The 23,988-nt window shown below is 37.2% G+C and overlaps 1 protein-coding gene across 23 annotated transcripts; it reads left to right on the top strand.

Moving 5' to 3' along the window:
- Window positions 1–3,072: 3,072 nt before the first annotated feature.
- On the top strand, window positions 3,073–21,131 carry LOC111276368 (uncharacterized). 23 transcript variants are annotated; one of them, XR_016333483.1, is made up of 16 exons: window positions 3,096–3,346; window positions 3,437–3,487; window positions 3,591–3,699; window positions 4,489–4,710; window positions 5,195–5,261; window positions 5,478–5,557; window positions 5,667–5,889; window positions 6,216–6,389; window positions 6,509–6,660; window positions 6,911–6,997; window positions 7,391–7,574; window positions 8,142–8,632; window positions 8,751–8,902; window positions 9,197–9,446; window positions 9,887–10,039; window positions 10,130–20,401. XR_016333483.1 is itself a non-coding variant. In XM_089754098.1 (15 exons), the coding sequence occupies exons 13-15, from the start codon at window positions 8,549–8,551 to the stop codon at window positions 21,001–21,003; spliced, it is 540 nt and encodes a 179-aa protein (XP_089610224.1). In that variant the 5' UTR covers window positions 3,103–3,346; window positions 3,437–3,487; window positions 3,591–3,699; window positions 4,489–4,710; window positions 5,195–5,261; window positions 5,478–5,557; window positions 5,667–5,889; window positions 6,216–6,389; window positions 6,509–6,660; window positions 6,911–6,997; window positions 7,391–7,574; window positions 8,142–8,319; window positions 8,452–8,548; the 3' UTR covers window positions 21,004–21,131. The 23 variants fall into 22 exon arrangements, 12 of the variants coding, with proteins under 12 accessions (XP_089610227.1, XP_089610224.1, XP_089610228.1 ...); XR_016333484.1 differs by having other exon boundaries at window positions 5,195–5,352; XR_016333479.1 differs by having other exon boundaries at window positions 3,099–3,346; window positions 6,206–6,389.
- The last annotated feature ends 2,857 nt before the right edge of the window (window positions 21,132–23,988 follow it).

Raw genomic sequence — 23,988 nt, 5'->3', positions numbered from 1 at the left:
CCAAATTATTATAAGGCTTAATGAATTAAAAAATAATATTTTTAAAACTTTATCAAATTATTGGAATATTTAAATTTTATCAAATTATTGGAAGGTTTAATGGTCTCTTTAAAGAAAATTAATTAAAATATGTGAAAATTTAATCCTACCAAACTATTAGAGGATTTAAATCTCAAAATAAGATTTTACTAAATTATTGGAATATCTATTTAATTTTAATATATTTTTTAAAAATTTTAAAGAATCCAATTGTGAAGTTTTTTCAAAAGTAACAATAGTGTTATTGAATACTCCTAAAGTAGGAAATGTTCTTAAATTTTTACCAAACTATTAGAGTAATTTTAAGAATAATTACTAATATAAACTGATTTGGTAAATTTTAAAATGTTTTAAGATTTTGGATAATATGAAATCAACCAGTACCATCCTTTTTATAAGTGTTGTAGGGATGCTATAACCTTGCCTACTTATAATTGTACTTTTGCTATCTAGTTTCGTAGATTATAATCTACATTTTTAAGAAACCTGAGTCAAATTTAGGATTTTTATTTAAAATGGAATAGATTCGGCTAGGTAACCAATCGCACTTAAATAAAAAATATTGCTAGCAACTTCTCTTATTATGTCTAGTTACAAGTTTACAAACTTATACGTTATGAAAACCTTGACAAGCCCAACTAAGAATTTCTAGATCCACTATTCGATGAAATTGTAGCTTCCACCACGTTTCTACAAAATCGAGCTATCCCAAACTCAAAAATAGGATGCACAAATCCTAACTCGAGTGCTATCTTCACATTCAAAAACCAAAATGCTCCTCATACTTTGAAACAAACAATAATTTGTTTATGATCACCCAAAAATTAGATTATACAAATAAAGCTCAATACAAAATTTCACTAAAAAGATTTGAATGAAAGCTATAAACTCTTTAAAAAGAGATTCTTGATTTTTTTGAATGAAATGTTTTTATCTTTATTTTTGTTTAATTTCTTGTTACACTTGCCTTTTTCGATGGATTTATAGGAGAGGGACACTTTTTAGCCATTGGAGAATTGATTTGAGTAATGAAAATGGAAGATATCTTGCCAAAAGTGAAAATAGAGCTATTGGCATGTGATTTCCTCCAATTTGGGCATTGGATAGTAGAATGCCTTTCTCGGCCAATCGACCGTCATTATTTTATAAGCTTTTTGGAATCGAAAAACACTTGGGCAATCAAACTCCGAATAAAAGCAATTGAATGCTTTGTCCTTTTATGAGCTTTTATTTTACAAAATGTCTTAGGCAATTGGATGCCAAATGTGGGTAGTTGAATGCTTTAAAACTTTTTGCTTCTGTTTTAAAATTACTTTTGGGCAGTTGCAAGGCAATTAGATACGATAGCAACATCACGTTTTCTTTTGTATTTTCTTACTTCATTTTCATCCAATTACTTTTCCAAATCAACTCTACTTGATTAAAAATCTTCAAAGGTTATTTCTCTTGATCTTTGATAATTGGCTTTTACTTCAAGATAACCTTCATCCACATTATGTTTTCAAATAATTCCTTAAACAAAATCTTGTAATATTCAATCCAAAAGTCTTTTCATCTTCTAGATTAGCCTTTCCTTAATTCTAATCAAGCTTAAACCATCATGTACTTGAGTTAATCACTTAATGACAAATGGTTAAGCCTAAAATACTTAATTAAACTCATTAGACAACCAATAATAAGAGGGTTTTGGTATCATAAAAAAATAATATGGGTTCAATAGACTCAATAATTATGAAAAGAGCTTAAGTTAAAAAAAAAAAAAAAAAATGAAAGATACCCAAATAATATTTTTGGATTTAATTAAATAGAAATAATTAATAATTAATAATTTTAGAAAGTATAATTTGAAACTCTCTAAAATTATGCCAACTTAACATAACAAATTTATTTACTAATATAATCTCTCGAGGAAATATTTTATTAGAAGTAATTCATTTAAGATCACTTAGTAAATGAGCATAATTCTCTTATTGTTTAAATTTAAAATTATAGCTAGAATATAAATTTTATTAATTAAGTCTTTTAGCATATACAAACTCTTTTATATTATTTGAGAAAATAAATGTCAACCAGCCAAAAGTTGAAATTATTTGGCTATGTTTCAATTTTTTTTTAAATAGTTTCTAACTTTATTTTTAATAGGATTTAATTTTATATTTTTTTATCAAAAGTTATAAATATTAGATAAATAAAATTTAATAAAATAAAATAAAATAATAGAATCAGGTAACAAATTAAAAACTATTACTCTTTGTTATCATAACAAAATATATTTATTAAAAATTAAAATTTTTATAATTATTACGAAGAAAAATAAGGTAACATTTTTACCTTTAATTTTAAGTTAAATTTCTAAAATCATGAAAAAAAAACACCTTCATTTCTTTCTAAAATTTTTCGTTTTTTACTAATAAATATATTTAAATGATTTTTGGTATGTTTTATTTTTTCTTTTTTGTTAAAAATAATTTCTAACTTTATTTTTAATAGGATTTAATTTTATATTTTTATTAAAATTTAAAAATATTGGGGAAATAAAATTTAATAAAATAAAATAAAAAAATAAAATCAGGATAATGGATCCAAAATTATTACTTTCGCCTATCAAACTAAAAAGTATTTACTAGAAAAAATAAAATTTTTATAATTATTATAAAAAAACTAAAGTATAATTTTACCCCTAATTTTAAATTGAAATTTTAAAATCAAGAGAAAAATTATATTTTCCTCTCCTTTTAAAAAATTTTATAACTTTTTATTTTCTTTCCAATAAATAATTTGGATATAATTATAAAAAATAATAATTCTAAATCTATTACCTTAGTTTGTTATTCTCTCTTATTTGTATGCAAAATGCAAATAATCCAACACAGTTTTATGAAGGTTTGGGATTGTTACGAAAATATTAAAAATTAAGAATCAAATAAAATTTAAATGAAAATTTTGAAACTACAAATGCATTCTATCAATAAATAAATATAAAAATATTATTTAAAATCATTTATTAAATTTAATAAATTAATATAATCAAATAAAATTCAATCTAATACTTTATTGGTTTACACCTCTAATTGAGTGGGGATTTAACCCTTCGACAAATACAAACCCGAGTTGGAAGGGGACGGAACGAGTGTGAGTATATACAATTGTCGGGTGGAGCGTGGAGCAAGCAAAAATCCACGCCCGTTGGCATTCCACCTTTGCTCATCTAAATCATGCAATAAATTCCTTTTGCTCCCAAGCCGGACAACATAAGGTTTTAGATTATTCGTTTAACTTTTCCCCACAAGAAGCTTCCTCTATCACAGTAAGGTTTTTTTTTTTTTTTTAATTTAAAAAATATTATGTGATTAGGGTTTAAAACATGAATGGTATAAATTTTGTTCTTTGATTGTAGTTTCACGTTATATTGTTATCTCTGAAGTTTTGCGGAGCTTGAACGATGGAGGTTGGTCAATTATTAAATTAAATTTTTTATTTTTAATATGAATTTTATGGTTCGGATTTTGAATTTTTTGAATGTTTAAAACCAACCTTTTGATGTGAATAAGACGATTGAAACTTTGGAACCTGAAGAGAGCAATGATGGCGGCGGCGGATTGTTTGCTCCAAAGGACAGACCCAAATACATAGCTCCTTCTAGCAAGAAGTCTTTTGTAGGTATAAACGTGGCTCTGATATTGTTTTTTACATTGTAAAATTTAATGCTGGAGTTACATATAATTGTCGAATAGAATGTGAGGTTTAACTATTACCACTGGGGTAATTTTTAGAACTTTGTTTTATCACTTTAGTCTTATTTCATCTTCTTTTGAGAAGAATGTTGATATCTAATGCAACAAGTTCAGCGTTTTTCAGTTTAGGAAATAAATTGTACAACTTCACTGTTAGTATGTTTGCTAGTAATCTTATTTGAGAATAATTTTAGAGAAGCTAACGGTCTTGCTTCTTCACTTTCAAAGTCTGGTTTGTCTATAAGTATAATTTTTAGGGCTTGGTGATGAATGACCTGAATCTTATGGTTTTCTTTTACTTATTGAAGTTGTTTTCTATTTCTCTAGATATCAGTTTGCCTTTTAAGTCATGTGTTTTGGGCCGCCCTTATTCAGTTTTTATGGTGATAGTTGATATCATGGAGTGTATCTGCTGTTTTTGACAGCTTTGTTCTTGAGAGTATTAGGCCTCTATGTTTTTCTTTTCCATCTTATCATGATTCTAGTGAATTCTCTTTTTGGCTGAGAAAAAAGTAATAGCATTATTGCTCTATTGCTTAAATGTGCACGGTACTTTCACATTTGTAGTAAATCTATACCACCTAGGTTTTTTCTTCTTCCTTGTTAAAGTTGTGGGTACAATTACAGCTTACAACTGAGTGCCTCTTCTAGGCATTTTGTCCCTCCAAAAAATTAGTCCTTTTCTCTTTTTGATTAAATTTTTATAATTTATCAGGTTTGGACATTCGTGCTAATGAGAAGCAAGGAGATGTTAAAGTTGATGGTAGATTCAAGGTTCCAAAAGAAAAAATGGCATCCATTGCGGCATCTATTGATGAAGATGAGGGATTTGAATCTTCTAGAGTTGAAGAACATAGAGATACTGCTACAAATGGTGCGTGCAGCCACACTAGCAGACACTATCGTGATAAGGCATCTAGTGCAACAACTAATGCAGGTAATCTATTTATTTTATTTTGTGTCAAACAAGCTTTAGCAAGATTTTATGGTTATGTTTGGTTTTTAATCAAGGAACCATGCCCTTATTTTATTTTTCCAACTTTCATGTAAAACTCTTACAGAGAATAGCAACATACTCAGTTAAATTGTTGCATGCTGATTATTAGAAGATTTTGTTGCTCCTGTGCATGTTTTAGCATTTGAAAATTGATCCTGTAAAATAGTTTCTAGTGGCGCAGACATAGAATTTTTATGGTGTATAACCTATGGGCCAGGCGTTATCTGTGCTTATGATTTCTTATTGTTTTTCAGTCTATTCTTCTTTCCACAAACTGGCTGATGTATTTTGCTGAATTAGATTTAATTATTTATGCATATGTGTGCGTTTCTGTCTGTTGAATGGGTAACCTTCCTCTTTGAGGCATGGTAAGATGTCTGCCTAGCTTATATAGGAAGTGACAAGCTGAGTTGCATGCATGCAGATGACCAGTACTTTCAAGAATTGAGATGGATTTTCAACTCCTGGCTTTCTTAACCTTCTGGTTTAGAGTTAAGATACAATATTTGTATCTCTTATATGTTCCGATAATATACACCTTTCACCAGAAACCTGTAATCCACTGTTTTCACAATCTTTGAGGTTCTCTTTCTGAAGGGCATTTGTTCCTTTTTTGTGCTCTTACAGTGTTTATGGTTTTCTTTATTTTCCTTCTTGAAGCGATAGGTCTCATTATTCAATTATATTTTGTTGTTCCTGTATCGCAGAAAGTACATTTACTATAGACAGATGAGGCAATGATGATACATTTGGGATTTCTCGCTCAAGTGAACGTAGGAGTTCAGATGTAAGTGACTAACTTGCTGTCATTATTATCATCTGCTATTCTTTTTGAACTTTTTATTTTGCAAACACAGCAAACCTTTATATGCATCTGATTTTTTTTTCGATTGAAGGTTTCAGCTTCATCTAGTTGGAGTTCTCATAGTGTCTCTTCTAAGAGTACAAGATATGAGTGAGATGAGCATGGTATGGAGAAAAGAGGTTTCAGTGATGATTCTAGAAGTGAGAACAGGAATGTACGAAAAAGACACTATTATGACGATAGAAGAGACACTCATGGTTGATATGAAGAAGATTATGGAAGAAGCCAAAGTAGATATGAAAGTAGGACACCTGGTATGTGATACTTCTTAGTGTATGGGTGCATGTTTGGGTACTGTATCTCAGAACTAATGTCAATTTTATTTGCATTGTCATGCAAAAATTTTGATTTTGTGCATATTTTTGTGGCTGGGTGGAATAGGGTGGACTGATTATATCCAAGCTTGATTACTTGGGATTAAGACATAGTTGGGTTCGAAAAAGTTCTTGATAACTTATGACTTCAACATGCTGTTTAGAGTTTGTACTCTATTAGATTTATGATTTGCTTTCTTTTCGGCATCTTTGCTGAAGTGCAGTAAGGGTAATTATCTTGATATTCATATCTTAGTCTTTTGTAGGCAGATCTGATTGGGATGATGGGAAATGGGAATGGGAAGATACTCCACGACGAGATCATTACTCTGGTAGTAGCAGGCGCCATCAACCTTCTCCATCTCCAATGTTAGTTGGGGCTTCTCCTGATGCTAGATTAGTTTCTCCATGGATGTGAGATCGTACTCCTTGTTCAACTGGTATGTTATTCAGTATGTAAGGCCTTTCTTTTTCTTGTTTGTATTGACTGTTCTTGTCTTCTATTTCATTATTTTGAGTGAAGACAGCAAACAATTTTTTAATTTCATACTGAAATTAGGTGCAGCTAGTGATGTGTCTCCTTGGGACTATGCATCTCCTTCTCCAGTTCCAATACGAGCCTCTGGAGCATCAGTAAAATCTTCAAATTCTAGATATGGCTGGACATCTCACCAGCTTAGCTTTTCAAGGGAAAGTTCACAATCATTTGAGGTAGTATAAGGCGTTTTACTCCTATATCTTTAACTTTTTTTTCCTCTCCATTTTCTCCCTCTTAAATATTTCTCTTTAAGTTATATTTCTGGACGCTAGTGAATTATAGTTGATAGTGGGTGATGGAAGTGATCTTTTCAAATTGGTTATTTGAATCTGTTTTTTTTATATATCTTTGTCCTCTTTATGGAAATTTTTTATATCTTTCAATGTTAATTTTAGTTCTTAATTTCTTATGTTTATTGTTTAGGATCAAGCGGATAAGAAAGCTTTAGCAACAGAACAAGATTACAGAAAGTATGCGCTTGGAGATGGAGTACAATTCAGACCGTGCATGGTAAATTATGTATTCAATTCATCCTAGATTGAACATCCTAGGGTTTCTTTCTTCATAGGGGATTAAAATTTATCCTACTTATACAATTAAAATGGAAATATTCTGAAGTTACCAACTTAGGAAAAGATGTCATACAACATTAGTGCCCTATACATTATTTTCCTTTGCTTAATTACACTTGTCTTAAAACAAATTGTTGGATTTGTCTTCCAAGCATGAAGGGATATAATTTTGCTTTTTGCCTTTTGAAATTGTCATGAAGTTCCATTGTTTGGCCTCAATTTGGTGGCTTTTGACCCTTCATTAATTAGCGATCCTGTCATTCAATTGTGGGCTTTATGTGTTCTGTTTCCAAGTTATCTTAACTTTCCTTGTTGGTATGTCCTTGTGTAGGTATGATAGAGAAGAAGGAAACACCATGTTTGATGCTGATAATTCGTCATTTTTTCTTGGGGATGAAGCTTCATTCCAAAAGAAAGAAGCAGAGTTGGGCAAAAGACTGGTGTTGCTTTAGTGCTCTTTTATTACGCAATTTGATGTTCAATGCACATGTCATGTTTCATGGGTGTCATTTGTGGTAAACATGCTGGATGCCTGTTCTTACAGCTGTTGTTCATTTAACCATCTTTTGTGCTTGTGCAAATCCAGATATGAACATGGTTTAGCTGTTACATGGATATAGATAAAGACATTAGTGACATGTATTGGAAGAAAACTATTAAACAATTGTTATGATCTTAGGGTTCCTAATGCCTTATGACTTTGAGTTTTGAATAATAGCTAAAAGTAGTGTGATAGGAGAGAAGTGATATCTGGCTTTCACATAAGTGATGAGGTATGAGAAATAAGACAATCTTTTGAAGTTAATAATCTTTTCCGCCCTTTGTTTATTAATTTTCAACCAGGTGTGCTTACAGTCAAATGTTTTGCAGAGATTTAAAACTGGAGTGGCTGTTCTCTTGTTATTTTTATCTCCCTCCATATTTCAACATTGAAATAAGTGGAATGATAAACTTTTATCTACTTCTCTTTTATTTTCTTGGCTTCAGTTTTCTTAGTTTGAACTTGCTAATTTTCTTAGATCTAGTTGTTGTTCTTTGCAGAATAAAATGGTTTCTAAACACTTTTGTCATCTCCTAAACAGGTTCAAACAGATGGGACTAGGATGTCACATGCTCAGAGCAAAAAGCTGTCTCAGCTTACTGCTGATAATGCTCAGTGGGAAGACTGACAGCTTTTGAGATCTGGTGCTGTTAGAGGTACTGAGGTGCAAACTGAGTTTGATGAGGAGGACGAACGCAAGGTGATTCTTCTTGTACATGGTAAGCGAATCTTTTAATCTTTCAGTTAATTTATGAAATGCTTTGTACTTTTGGCTAAAAGTTCTTTATAATTTGTTCTCACTGATACAAAACCTCCATTCTTGGATGGCGGAATTGTTTTCACCAAACAAGCTGAGCCAATAATGCCCATAAAGGATCCTACATCAGATATGGCTATAATTTTACGCAAAGGATCTACTTTGGTTAGGGAATTCATGAGAAGCAAAGCATGAATAAGTCTTGCCAATGGTTTTGGGAGCTTGCAGGGTCTAAGCTTGGTGATATCCTTGAAGTTGAGAAAACAGCAGAACAGGTGCTGTTAATAAATTGTAATTTTTTGACATTTCGTTTTTCTAAAAATGATAATGGACTTGATCAATTAACTTGTCTCAACATTGGATGCTAGATTGATGCTGACACTGCTGAAATAGGTAAACATGGTGAAATTGATTTCAAAGAAGATGCAAAATTTGCACAGCATTTGAAGAAGGGGAAGGCTATGAGTGAATTTGCGAAGTCCAAAAGCATTGCAGAGCAGCGTCAGTACTTGCCCATATATTCAGTGCGGGATGAGTTGTTGCAGGTTTGACATATTTCCATTAGTATATGTTGGTCTAATTTTGAAATAGATAACAACTCTAGCTTGCCACTTGCTCTTTGAGGTGGTGAGTATCATCACCTTGCACATAAAACGATAAACTACAGCTGTCTGAAAGGAATGTAAAAGTTCCCCCAAACCCCCCCTCCCCCACCTTATAGTATTTTAATTTTTGTCCTTTTTTAATTTCAAAGCTAAATTCTATCATGTTGACTATGTTTTTAAAATATCTAGTGTTTTATTGACCATCTCTTTATTCTGCATTGAATTATATGTTAGAGAGGTGGTTCGAGAAAATCAGGTCATTGTTTAAGGTGAAACTGGCTCTGGAGAAACAACTCAACTTACACAGTATCTTCATGAAGATGGATATACTATAAATGGTGTAGTTGGTTGTACCCAACCTAGGCGTGTAGGTGCCATGAGTGTTGCAAAAAGAGTTAATGAAGAGATGGAGACAGAGTTGGATGATAAAGTTGGCTGTGCCATACGTTTTGAAGATGTGACTGGGCCAAACACCATAATTAAGGTGACTTGTTCAGTTTACTTAGAAAGTAAATGTAAAACCTTTATACATTTCAATATGATCAAAGATCGCTTATATTCTTATCTTTTGGGATGGAGTGCACCAAGCTCTTTATTTTTTATTCCTGCAGTTTTGGCCATTTTCCCATTATCTTGGTCTAAAATTGATTTATTAGTAGCCCCAATTAATTGTTGGGAGCATTGTCTCATGTTTCTTGGTCTTTGTCGTGTTTTGCTTCTGATATGACATGCTATACCTACTTATTTCTTCAACTTTATAGTATATGACTGATTGAGTCCTTTGTGAAACATTAAAAGATGCTGATCTTGACAAGTATCAGTATGGAGAAACTATATCTTAATTTTTCTTGTCTATCCCAATTGCAACAAATGAGTTAGTGGTGAAACCTATGTTATTTACTTTCAGTTTTGCAATTATTGCAGCGTCATTGCAATGGATGAGGCACATGAGAGATCACTAAGCACGGATGTGCTTTTTGGAATATTGAAAATGGTGGTTGCCCAATGCCATGATTTCAAGCTTATTGTTACATCTGCAACTCTAAATGCACAGAAATTTTCAAATTTCTTTGGAAGGCAAGTCTCATGCTTTTAATATCAGCATATGCAGGCATCTTCTGCCTCTAATGAATCTAATATGAATAATTATCTTTTCAAATTTTGCAGTGTACCAATTTTCCAAACCCCTGGTAGAACATTTCCTGTCAATATTTTGTACAGTAAGACTCTTTGTGAGGATTATGTTGAAGCTGCAGTGAAGCAGGCCATGTGTCACGGACTAAGCTTTCTCTCAACAAGCACTAGCCCGTGTGGCACTTGAATGGACGTTTTCACCCAAGTCAGCCTTCAATAGATCGATATCTGAACAAATAACCATAAACCATGGTTAGTCTCAAGCATTCACAATAAGGCACAATATATCAAGGTCAATCTCAAGCATACACAAACAACAAGGCACATTCACATCGAGAAAGAAAGAAACGCATCGAGGCAACAATCGGGCATTCAATCGGGGTGAATTTTATTATAAACGGGAATCATACATCGGGACCTCCCACCATCACCAGGGCCAGGGGGCAGCCCTTGGTGGGTGGCCTAAGCTCGCATAGCACCCAGTGAGACAGCCCAACACTACGCTGTCGGCTCACCCCCTTAAAGAGCCTTAGAACTTTTAGAGCTATGCTATCAGTAATCGTTACAATGTTTGAAATGGAGACACTTTTCTAGCACAAGGGATCTATCCGGCCATGGCCCTATACATGAGTGGCTCATGGCAACCTAAGTCCCGGTCATGGCCCTATACAAGGGTGGCTCATGACATCCTCCCCCACTTATTCTATCGACCTCTTCGTCGACTTGCTGGCTTGAAATTTTTCAATCTTCCTTTGAAATCTCTGGAGGTCGTGTTCTCTCTCTCAGCTGGTTTCTTCTAGTCCTAAGCCCTCCCACTTCACTAAGTATTCCCGAACTAGTCTTCGAGATATCTTGGTTTCCCTGTCGGCTAAGATCTCTTTGACTCGACGCTCTGAGGGTGGCTTCATGGTGATGGCCGTTCTGATTGGCTCTCTTTGGCTAATATCTGTAGGATCTGCATGGAAAGGCTTCGGGTTGCTTACATGAAATACTGGGTGCACCTTCATCCACTTCGATGGGTCGATTTTGTAAGAAGCGTTTCCCACCTTGGAAATGACCCTTACTGGACTTTCATATTTGCGCACCAGTCTACGATCTCTCTTTCTTAAGAACCTGATTTGTTCTGAAACTAGTCAGACCAGAACCAAATCACCAACTTGGAATTGCTGAGCTCTGCAATTCTTGTCTGCCCATTTCTTCATCCGCTTTGATGCCTTCTCCAGGTAAGCTTATGCAATCTCTGTGTTTTGTTTCCACTCCTTGCTGAAGTTGAAAGCTCTCGGATTCTTTCTTTCATATTGTTTCAAGGAAGTGTGGGGTAGCTTTGGTAGTTGTCCGGTGACCACCTCAAATGGGCTCTTGTTAGTGGAAAAGCTCTTGTTGGAATTAAAGCAGAGTTGAGCAACGTCCAACAATGAAGGCAGTCTTTTTGGTTGGCTTGGACAAAGTGCCTCAAATATTCCTCCAACAATCCATTGAAACGTTTCGTTTGGCCATCTGTCTGAGGATGGTAGCTCGAAGAGATGTTGAGTTGGGACCCCAAAATCTTGAAAAGTTCCCTCCAAAAGGATCCTGTGAATCTCGGATCTTTATCACTGACGATGTTTTGAGGGAGGCCCTAATATTTGATCACATGTTTGAACAATAGTCGAGCTGTGTCTTTTGCTGTACAATACTTGTGAGCGGGAATGAATGTGGCATACTTGGAGAACCGGTCAATTACCATCAAGATAGTTTCAAGATCCCTAACCTTGGGTAGGCTCGAAATGAAATCAAGGAAGATGCTTTCCCACGGTTTGGTGGGTACTGGTAATGGTTCCAGCATGCCCGCAAGTTTCCTCTTTTCGACTTTGTCTTGTTGGCAAATGAGGCAAGTCTTCGTGTAGTCCATCACATCTTGTCGTATGTGGGGCTAATAGTATCCTTGTTTCAGTAATGCTAAAGTGTGTTGCCAGCCTGGGTGTCCCGCCCATGGGGTGTCATGGCATTCCCTCATCAGCATCTGTCTCAGCCCTCCTACTCTCGGCACAAACACTCGAGGCCCTTAGGTCCACAAGACATCATTTTCTTGCCAGAAGTATTTGGACTTCCCTTCTTCCACTAGCTTCAAGATGGGACAGGCTTGCGGGTCCTTCCTTAGATGATTTCCAATCAACTTATGAATGTTCGTAGTGGCTCTACTAGTTGCCATTGGGGCCATTCTTCTGAGGGCCACCAACTCTGGTCGCCTGTTCAATGCATCCGCCACTTGATTGGTTTTTTCAGCGATATGCTCAAGCTGAAAGTCGAATTTCGCTAAAAATTTCTGCCACCTAGCTTGTTTCGTCGTAAGCCTTGGTTGGACGTGAAAAAAGTGTTGGAAGAATTCGGAGAGGTGATGCCAGAGATGTTGCCCAAGGTTCTACCCTCTCGATAAACAATGGACCACGAAATTGAGCTCCTCTCAAGAGCAAAACCCCCTGTTAGAGTTCCCTATCGCATGGCCTCACTAGAGTTGACCGAGCTAAAAAAATAGTTAGATGAGCTTCTACAAGTCGGGTTCATCCGACCATCAAAGGCTCCTTTCGGAGCGCCAGTGCTATTCCAGAAGAAGCATGATGGGAGTTTGCGCTTATGTGTTGACTACAGGGCCCTGAACAAAGTCATCGTAAGAAACAAATATCATATCTCGCTTATAGCAGACTTATTTGATCAATTGAGTCGGGTCAAGTACTTCTCCAAACTGGACTTGAGATCTGGATACCATCAGGTCAGAATCGTTGAGGGAGATGAGCCAAAGATCACTTGTGTAACGGTATGACGCATTTGAATTTCTTGTTATGCCCTTTGCACTAACCAATGCTCCTGCCACATTTTGCACATTGATGAATCAGGTGTTTCATGACTATCTTGACAAATTTGTAGTAATTTATTTAGACGATATAGTGGTGTACAGCTTCACCTTGAAAGAACATCAAGAACACCTACGTCGGGTATTTAAAAGGTTGCAGGACCACCGGTTATATGTAAAAAGGGATAAATGCGCGTTTGCTCAGACCCAAATTCATTTTCTGGGTCACATTGTCGAACGTGGCCACATTCGAATGGACATGAAAAAGGTTAGGGCCATCAAAGAGTGGACAACACTAAAAAATGTTAGTGAACTCCGTTCATTTTTGGGATTAGCCAACTATTATAGAAGGTTGTGGAAGGGTACTCTCACAAGATCACAGCCCTCACGGAGTTATTGAAGGAGCATAAATGGTGTTGGACCAACGAGTGCCAAGAGGCCTTTGAGAGATTGAAAGATGCTATTATGAAAGATCCCATCTTAGCTCTTTTCGATATTGAAAAGCCTTTTGAAGTTCAAACGGATGCATCAGATTTTGCTATTAGAGGTATGCTTTTACAACATCACCCGATAGCATTTGAAAGTAGGAAGCTAAGCGAAGCGGAGAGAAAATATACGGCCCAGGAAAAAGAGCTCATGGCGGTGGTTCATTACTTGAGGGCTTGGCGACATTACTTGTTGGGTTCACACTTTATCGTGAAGACGGACAATGTAGATACCACTTTATCACTCTCGACGTGGGGGAGCACCACCCGATTCGCTGATCGGCCCACCCTGCCTACCCCGCTGGGCGCTTGGCATGAAATCGAGTCATGGTGGTAATAAAGGGTACCTATCAGAGCATTCCCACCCTGCCTACCCCACTGGGTGCTTCGCGTGGAAGCCCCTAGGCGGAGAGCCATGCTTCGCCATAGTTCACACGTGAGAGTTCCTAGGGATTGGTTATTCTTTTGCTCTTATATCACTTGTCACGGACTAAGCTTTCTCTCAACAAGCACTAGCCCATATGGCACTTGAATGGACGCTTTCACCCAAGTCAGCCTTCAATAGATCGATATCTGAACAAATAACCATAAATCAGGGTTAGTCTCAAGCATTCACAATAAGGCACAATATATCGAGGTCAATCTCAAGCATACATAAACAACAAGGCACATTCACATCGAGAAAGAAAGAAACGTAACGAGGCAACAATCAGGCATTCAATCGGGTGAATTTTATTATAAACGAGAATCATACATCGCGACCTCCCACCATCACCAAAGTCAGGGGGCAGCCCTTGGTGGGTGGCATAAGCTCGCATAGCACCCGGTGAGACAGCCCAACACTACGCTGCCGGTTCATCCCCCCTAAAGAGCCTTAGAACTTTTAGAGCTATGCTACCAGTAACCGTTACAATGTTTGAAATGGGGATACTTTTCCTAGCACAAGGGATTTACCCGGCCATGGCCCTATACATGGGTGGCTCATGGCAACCTAAGTCTCGGTCATGGCCCTATACAAGGATGGCTCATGACATCCTTCCCCACCTATTCTATCGACATCCTCGTCGACTTGCTGGCTTGAAATTCTTCAATCTTCCTTTGAAATCTCTGGAGGTCGTGTTCTCTCTCCCAGTTGGTTTCTTCTAGTCCTAAGCCCTCCCACTTCACTAAGTATTCCCGAACTAGTTTGCAAGATATCTTGGTTTTCCTGTCGACTAAAATCTTTTTGACTCGACGCTCTGAGGGTGGCTTCATGGTAATGGCGGCTTTGGTTGGCTCCCTTCGGTTAATATCTGTAGGATCTGCATGGAAAGGCTTCGGGTTGCTTACATGAAATACTGGGTGCACCTTCATCCACTTCGGTGGGTCGATTTTGTAAGAAGCGTTTCCCACCTTGGAAATGACCCTTACTGGACTTTCATATTTGCGCACCAGTCTACGATCTCTCTTTCTTAAGAACCTGATTTGTTCTGAAACTAGTCGGACCAGAACCAAATCACTAACTTGGAATTGTTGAGCTCTGCAATTCTTGTCTGCCCATTTCTTCATCCGCTTTGATGCCTTCTCCAGGTAAGCTTGTGCAATCTTTGTGTTTTGTTTTCACTCCTTCCTGAAATTGAAAGCTCTCGGATTTTTTCTTTCATATTGTTCCAAGGAAGTGTGGGGTAGCCTTGGTAGTTGTCTGGTGACCACCTCAAATGGGCTTTTGTTAGTAGAAGAGCTCTTATTGGAATTAAAGCAGAGTTGAGCAACGTCTAACAATGAAGGTCAGTCCTTTTGGTTGGCTTGGACAAAGTGCCTCAAATATTCCTCCAACAATCCATTGAAACGTTCCGTTTGGCCATCTGTCTGAGGATGGTAGTTCGAAGAGATGTTGAGTTGGGACCCCAAAATCTTGAAAAGTTTCCTCCAAAAGGATCCCGTGAATCTCGGATCTCTATCACTGACGATGTTTTGAGGGAGGCCCAAATATTTGATCACATGTTTGAACAATAGTCGAGCTGTGTCTTTTGTTGTACAATACTTGTGAGCGGGAATGAATGTGGCATACTTGGAGAACCGGTCAATTACCATCAAGATAGTTTCAAGATCCCCCACCTTGGGTAGGCTCGAAATGAAGTCGAGGGAGATGCTTTCCCACGGTTTGGTGGATACTGGTAATGGTTCCAGCATGCCCGTAGGTTTTCTCTTTTCGACTGTCTTGTTGGCAAATAAGGCAAGTCTTCGTGTAGTCCGTCACATCTTGTCGTATGTGGGGCCAATAATATCCTTGTTTCAGTAACGTTAAAGTGCGTTGCCATCATGGGTGTCCCGTCCATGGGGTGTCATGACATTCCCTCATCAGCATCTGTCTCAGCCCTCCTGCTCTCGGCACAAACACTCGAGGCCCCTTAGTTCACAAGACACCATTATTTTGCCAGAAGTATTTGGACTTCCCTTCTTTCACTAGCTTCAAGATGGCACAGGCTTGCGGGTCCTTCTCTAGATGATCTCTAATCAACTTATGAATGTCCGTAATGGCTCTACTAGTTGCCATTGGGGCCATTCTTCTGAGGGCCGCCAACTCTGGTCGCCTGTTCAATGCATCCGTCATTTGATTGGTCTTTCCAGCGGTATGCTCAATGTGAAAGTCGAACTCCGCTAAGAATTCTTGCCACCTAGCTTGTTTCGCCGTAAGCCTTGGTTGAGTGAGAAAGTGGCTAATGGTTGCATTGTCCGTCTTCACGATAAAGTGTGAACCTAACAAGTAATGTCGCCAAACCTTCAAGCAATGAAACCACCGTCAGGAGCTCTTTTTTTTAGGTCGTATATTTTCTCTCTGCTTCGCTTAGCTTCGTACTTTCAAATGCTATCGGGTGATGTTATTGTAAAAGCACACCTCCAATAGCAAAATTTGATGCATCCGTCTGAACTTCAAAAAGCTTCTCAATATCGGGGAGAGCTAAGATGGGATCTTTCATAATAGCATATTTCAATCTTTCAAAGGTCTCTTGACACTCGTTGGTCCAACACCATTTATGCTTTTTCTTCAATAACTCCATGAGGGTCGTGGTCTTGTGAGAGTACCTTTTCACAAACTTTTTATAATAGTTGGCTAGTCTCAAAAATGAGCGGAGTTCACTAACATTCTTTGGTGTTGTCCACTCTTTGATGGCCCTGACCTTTTTCATGTCCATTCGAATGTGGTCACGTTCGACAATGTGACCGAAGAAGTAGAGTTGGGTTTGAGCAAACGCGTATTTTTTTTTTTTACATATAATCGGTGGTCCTGCAGCCTTTTAAATACCCGACGTAGGTGTTCTTGATGTTTTTTCAAGGTGGAGCTGTACACCACTATATCGTTTAAATAAATGACTACAAATTTGTCAAGGTAGTCATGAAACATTTGATTCATCAATGTACAAAATGTGGCAGGAGCATTGGTTAGTCCAAAAGGCATAACAAGAAATTCAAATACGTCATACCGTGTTACACAAGTGGTTTTTGGCTCATCTTCCTCAACGATTCTGACCTGATGGTATCCAGATCTCAGGTCCAGTTTGAAAAAGTACTTGATCCGGCTCAATTGATCAAATAAGTCTGCTATAAGTGGGATAGGATATTTGTTTCTTACGGTGACTTTGTTCAGGGCCCTGTAGTCAACACATAAGCGCAAACTCTCATCATGCTTCTTCTGGAATAGCACTGGCGCTCCGAAAGGAGCCTTTGATGGTCGGATGAACCCGACTTATAAAAGCTTATCTAACTGTTTTCTCAGCTCGACCAACTCTGGCGGGGTCATGCGATAGGGAGCTCTAGCAGGGGATTTTGCTCCTGGGAGGAGCTCAATTTCGTGGTCCACTGTTCGTCGAGGGGGTAGAACCTTGGGCAACATCTCTGGCATCACTTCTTCGAATTCTTCTAACACTCTTTTCACGCCATCGGGTATTGGTTCTACTTTCGACCCTTTTTTGTAGATCGACATGGCCACAAAAGAGGGTTTCCCTCTTTTTACCCCTTTCTTGAATTGCAAAGCTGAAATCATTTTCTTCTCACTCTTTGGCAAGATATTGGCTGGCACCACACATGGGTGTTCCCTTAAAAACAACAAGCAGCTAGCAGCGGGGATAAGGATCACCTGAGCCAACGTCATGAAATCCAATCCGAGAACGACATCAAAGTCATCCATAGGGGAGACTGTGAAGTCTACCTTCCTTTTTCATGGCTTCAATCAGGTTGTCACACTTTTGGAGCTTCCACTGATCGTAAAGGCTGGCGAATTGACCGTCTTCATTCGTCCACAATCTTTACTAATCTGAAGACCATAGCTTTTTGCTTCTTCCGGTGTGATGAAAGTGTCGGTTGCACCCATATCCATCATGGCCTTGGTGGCTTTCCCATTGATCGTCAAGTTCACGTACATCAAGCATCTACTTTGCTCTTTCTTTATAGTGTTCAATTGGGTGCGAAAGGCACTGAGGAACCTTATTGAGCCCATCCTGGCTGGCTTCTCTTCAGCTTCTTCAACGTTTTCTGGCACTTTTGCAGACTCTTGAGATGAGGTCCTTACGGCATTAAGGGCTCCTCAGTGCGGGCATTCAGCCACTCGATGCGGCCTCTTGCAAAGAAAGCAAGCTAGCGGTTGCCTAGGCTTGAAAATTCTTACGTTGTTTGTCTTGGGTTGGGTGCTATCTCGACCAAAAGACCTCCTGTCTGATCCCCCACCGAAGGGTCGGTCCAACCTGGTCATCTTTTCCCCACTCTCAAAGTTAAAGCTACTGCCCGTTGATGGAGGATTTTTTCGTTTTAAAAAGCCATCATTGTAATCATGAAGACGTTCCACTGTAGCCATGGCCGTGGCACATCTTGCACTTTTTGTCTTTGTAGTTCTGTCCTCGCCCAAGGCTTGAGGCCCTCAAGAAAATAGAACATCTTGTCCTTTTCGGACATGTCCCGAATATCCAGCATCAGGGTAGAAAAGTTTCTTACGAACTCTCGCACCGTTCCGGTTTGCACCAATTTTCTAAGTCTCTTTCGAGCCATATACTCCACATTCTTAAAAAAAAATTGATTTTTCAGTTCTCGTTTCAGATTCGTCCAAGTCTTAATCAGGCACTCGTCATCGACAAACTTAGAGCGTCACCACAGCTTGGCATCCCCTGCGAGGTACATCGATGCCATTGTCACCTTGTCTTTCTCTGAACTTGTGTGTACAGCTCGAAAGTATTGTTCCATGTCAAACAAGAAATTTTCAAGTTCCTTAGCATCCCTTGCCCCCTCATAGCATCGAGACTCCGGCACCTTGGGTCTTTGTCCCCTGTCCATCGAGTTCGAATCCGATCTGGCCACCGTCATTTGTAGGATGCTCACCTGGGCCCTGAGCTCCTCAAACTCCTTTTGGAGAATGTTCAAAGCATCTCTAGCCTCTTCGCTCACATTGTGGAGAATATCGGACAACTCCCATTGGGTTGTCTCGATCTCCCTCACTCGCTCTTTCGTCACCATATGAGTTTTCATTGCGGCCACCGCGGCCTCAAGTTTTTCAATTCTCTGTTGATGATCCGGTCCACCACTTGTGCCCATCTCATCCATTTTTCTAGCACTTCTCAACCGTGCTCTGATATCACGTGTCACGAATTAAGCTTTCTCTCAACAAGCACTAGCCCGTGTGGCACTTGAATGGACGCTTTCACCCAAGTCAGCCTTCAATAGATCGATATCTGAACAAATAACCATAAACCATGTTTAGTCTCAAGCATTCACAATAAGGCACAATATATCGAGGTCAATCTCAAGCATACATAAACAACAAGGCACATTCACATCGAGAAAGAAAGAAACGCAACGAGACAACAATCGGGCATTCAATCGGGTGAATTTTATTATAAATGAGAATCATACATCGGGACCTCCCACTATCACCAGGGCTAGTGGGCAACCCTTGGTGGGTGGCCTAAACTCGCATAGCACCCGGTGAGACAACCTAACACTACGCTGCCGGTTCACCCCCCCTAACGAGCCTTAGAACTTTTAGAGCTATGCTACCAGTAGCCGTTACAATGTTTGAAATGGGGACACTTTTTCTAGCACAAAGGATCTACCCGACCATGGTCCTATACATGGGTGGCTCATGACAACCTAAGTCTCGGTCATGGCCCTATACAAGGGTGGCTCATGACACCGTGCCTGTGCCTGAGATACAGAGGACCAACCTTGGCAATGTGGTGCTGTTGCTCAAGTCTTTTAAAATAGAGGACTAGCTAGATTTTGATTTCATGGATCCACCACCGCAGGAAAATATCCTTAATTCTATGAACCAGTTATGGGTGCTGGGTGCACTTAACAATGTTGGGGGCTTGACTGACATTGGATGGAAAATGATGGAGTTCCCAGTGGATCCCCCGCTTGCCAAGATGCTGTTGATGGGTGAACAGTTACGATGCTTAGACGAGGTTTTGACCATTGTTTCAATGCTTTCTGTCCCATCGGTGTTTTTTCGACCTAAAGAGGTAGAGCAAAAAAAAGTGATGCAGCAAGGGAAAATTTTTTTGTACCAGAATCTGATCACTTAACATTGCTTAATGTTTACCAGCAATGGAAAGCTAATCAGTATCAAGGAGGCTGGTGTAATGACCATTTTTTGCATGTTAAAGTTTGAGGAAAGCCAGAGAGGTGAGATATCAGCTATTAGATATTCTTAAGATATTGAAAATCCCACTAACACGTGGATATGATTGGGACGTTGTTAGGAAAGCCATATGTTCTGCATGCTTTCACAATGCTGCAAGATTAAAGGGTCTTGGGCAGTATGTTAGTTGCCGGAATGGAATGCCATGTCATTTGCATCCGAGCAGTGCACTTTATGATTTGGGTTATACTCCATAATAGAAGTATCAATGATACATTAGTAATTGTAAATTATTCAGGTTTAATTTGAATAAAACTCAAATTTAATTCAATTATTATCTCAAGCTCGATTCATTGATCGAGTCAAATTTGAGTATTCTTATATCCAGTTCGAATATTTTATGAATTTAATTAAATTTTTATGTTTAAATATATTTTTATTATTTTAATTAATAAAATATTTCAAGTTCGAATTTAAACACAATTAATCAAATTTTTGTCGAATGTAAAAATCGAATTTATTTTTACTTGTTAATCGATTTTATTTTAAATTTAAATTAAAAAAATAAAATTTAATTAAGTTTAAAATGAATTTCGAATTTTAAATTTTGAATTGAATTTAAATTTGAATTTAATTATATATTGATCGAAACTTAAACGATTACATTTATTATGAATTGATTTTGACAACAAAGGAGTACATGCAGTGCGTTACAACAGTAGAGCTACAGTGGCTGGCTGAACTGGGTCCCATGTTCTTTTCTGTGAAGGAGTCAGATTCAACATTGTTGGGGCATAAGAAAAAACAGGAGGAGAAAACTACCAGGGAGGAGGAAATGGAAAATCTGAGGAAGATGCAAGCCGAGGCAGAGAGAGAAAGCAAGGAGAAGGAGAGACAGAGGAGTGCAAAGCAGCAGCAACAAGTTTCAATGCCTGGGTTGCGTCAGAGCTCTACTTATTTGAGACCAAAGAAGCTCGGTTTGTAAACGCAACTTAAATTGTATTAGCTAGTTGAAAATTAACAAAACTTTCCCTGCTTAGTTTTTGTTACCGCCCATGATTTAGAGATTGTTTGTATTATACATAATGCGGCAAAATAAAATTCTTTGCTTTATTCTCATCTCTCATAACTCAAAAAAAAAAAAAAAAAACTCTTTGGAAACTCGTCTCTTTCTTTCTCGTCCCGTTATTTTGAGGTGAAACAGCTTTTCTTTTTTACTCTCTTTATTTCTAACTCTCTTCGTCTGTATCTGAATCTTCGATCTCTCTTCTTTCCTATCTTCACCTTTTAATTTAAGGAAGGTAATGGACACCATTTAACCAGTTAGCAGATACTACTCGACCGATTATATCGAATTCAGATATCTATAATAGGGTTATTATCAAGTATGAATAGAAAGATTATTGCTCGTAACAGGTTCGAGTAGCACCCCTTGCGTATTTTCTACTTGAACTCCATTAACTTGAGACCCGAGTAGTACAAGTTCTCTAACCTGCTATCCACTATTTATTTATATTTGAAAAATTATTAAATACACTAATAATGAAAATTTTTAATTTTATAAATAAGATTAAGGTGATCGCACGTGTCTTTTTTATATTTAAAATAATTAATTAAAAAATGAGATATTTATATTTAAAATAATTAATTTTTAAAAAATAAGATGTGTTATCATTTTAATTTTATTTATAAAATTAAAAATCTCATTGTTAGTATATTAAATAATTTCTCTTTATATTTACAAATATCAGAATATTTATGCTTGTTGTGAGGTTTGAAACTTGAGAAACAACTTTCAAAACAAGTCTTATCAAGTGAATCAATCTCAAAATTTAAAGTTATTTGTTATTAAAATTATATTATATGTAACAACTTACTTAAAAATATAATTGTTGTCTTAGCATTATAATTTTAATATAAGATATAAATTTTAATAGACACATGCATACACACACATATATATTATTCTTTTATAGTTCTTTATAATAAAATAAAACAATTATTTGATTTGAAAAAACAATATAGAATTGAAATTGACTATTTACTTTGTGGCAATTAACTTCATGGTCATCGAGTAAACTAATGTCTATCCAACATTACTAAAAGTTTAACATACATGCATAGTATTCTAATAAAATATATATGTTCAATTACAAAATATTATACTATGTTATAACATAATATACAAATAATTATGACAATAATTATGGTAATATAATATACAAATAACTGTTCACAAATGAATTTGATTATGTTTCATTATATTCATTTGTTAAGTTAAACAAACAAACTTAAATAAGATTTTAAGGTTCATTTAATAAATGAATAAAGTTCAAACATTAGTATCTTATGTGAGATAGTGAGGTTGGACCGCAGATTGGCAATCACGTCAGTATTCTTATAGTTTTCTTAACCCCAACCCTTCAAATCCTTCTCGATCTTCAAGGCACAAGCGAAGGCCATGTAAGCATGGTGCAAGGCTTGGTCAGCACAAAGGTTGGGATGAGCTGGGAGTTTATCATAAACTATAAAAGAAAAAAGAGCTCAGACTTGGAAAATAATGGAACTAACAAAAACGATATAAAAATCGAACTAAAGGAAAACTTATTGTTGGGAGGGATCGTAACCTTTGCAAACTTTCTAGCCATATCAACACTCTCAATGGGGTTTTCATTGGGAGTGTATTCCAAGTTAGTACAAAACTTCTCTAATCTAGGTCTTAAGATTTGGACCTCAAGGTCCACCAGAGAAGGAAAGGCCTCTGACCTCTACTATTTGGGAGGGAGGGGGGGGAGGAGTAGAGACTTCTTAACCTACCGTCACCTTTTATTTACCTTTAGCGACGGTAGGAATTTAAGTCGACGAGCTCAGCTTCTAACTAAGGGGATTTATTACTTTAGTTTCTCCCCAAAAAAGGGGCCTCGAGCTGAATTGACTATTTCTTTTGGCCCTTTTTTGGCTTCGGCTTGTGAACGTATAAGTGAAAGTCGAAGTCTTTGGATGACTAGGAAGACATATCTACAAGATAAGCTAAGAGTTGGAAAAAATTAACGAAACTAAATACCCTACGAGGTTATCTTATACCTACCCTAATACATAAACTCGTTCACTGCTTCAAGGGAGGCCAGCTCATTGGCATCTATGACCAACTCTCCCCTTTTGATGAACTCTATTATTTTGTCCCGATCTGCAAAGTCAAATGCATAGAGAGCAACGGGCACATCATAAAAAATTCCAAGTTCGTTCAAAATCTCACACATTTCGGGCTCACTATTTTTATTCTTTGTCTCTTTTTGGATGTAAAAGGAAAGCAATTTCGAGTTCTTTATTGAGTTCAGACAATCCATGAATAGCTTCTTAGATAAACAAATTGTCACATAAAACTATCTTTTATCATGCAGATGCCTCTTGACCGAGAAGAACTCCCTAAATAGAGGGAATGAGGGAAAACTATCTAAATGTCTACAAAAAAATAATAAATGCTACTATATACAAAAAAAAATGAGAGATTGAGTTGATTGATAATTAAATTATAAGAAAAAAATTTTCAACAAACAAAACATGTAATGGGAACCTTAAACTAGCCATTATTGAATCTCAATACACCCATAGTTGTTGACTTTCTAGGTTATTAGTGATCCGGTCCTCAGTGGTAGGCATTAATATACTGTACCCTTCCTCTGGAAAGCGAAGTTAACCCTTAGAGAACAAACATGATGAGTAGAATACATATTAGAGCAGTCCTCAAAGTTAGCCCTGCCCTTCAAGTTCTTCGTCACGTCTCTGGGGAATAAACCTAAGGAACAAGGTGTGAAGAAGGAGACCTAAGCCAAGCCTTCTAAAGGAGGACTCTTTTTCTTCCTCGCCTTCCTCGGCTTGGTTGTTCTCCTCTTGCCTTTCCTTAGAATCCCCCTCAAAGTAAAAAAGAAAATCAAATTTCACATATTGTTGAGAGAGTAAACGTTAGTTC

This window comes from Durio zibethinus, chromosome 25 (genome assembly GCF_047325235.1).
Source record: "Durio zibethinus cultivar Kanyao isolate XHJ-2024 chromosome 25, ASM4732523v1, whole genome shotgun sequence".
Taxonomy (NCBI): Eukaryota; Viridiplantae; Streptophyta; class Magnoliopsida; order Malvales; family Malvaceae; genus Durio; species Durio zibethinus.
This window is presented reverse-complemented; position numbering and strand designations above follow the sequence as displayed.

Bases quoted from the DNA above. Each gene is read 5' to 3' on its own strand.
- LOC111276368 (XM_089754101.1), top strand. From the start codon at position 8,549: ATGAATAAGTCTTGCCAATGGTTTTGGGAGCTTGCAGGGTCTAAGCTT. The intron at 8,633-8,725 runs GTGCTGTTAATA...ATTGGATGCTAG, and splicing joins TTGAGAAAACAGCAGAACAG to ATTGATGCTGACACTGCTGA. The intron at 8,903-20,724 runs GTTTGACATATT...GAGTACATGCAG, and splicing joins TGCGGGATGAGTTGTTGCAG to TGCGTTACAACAGTAGAGCT.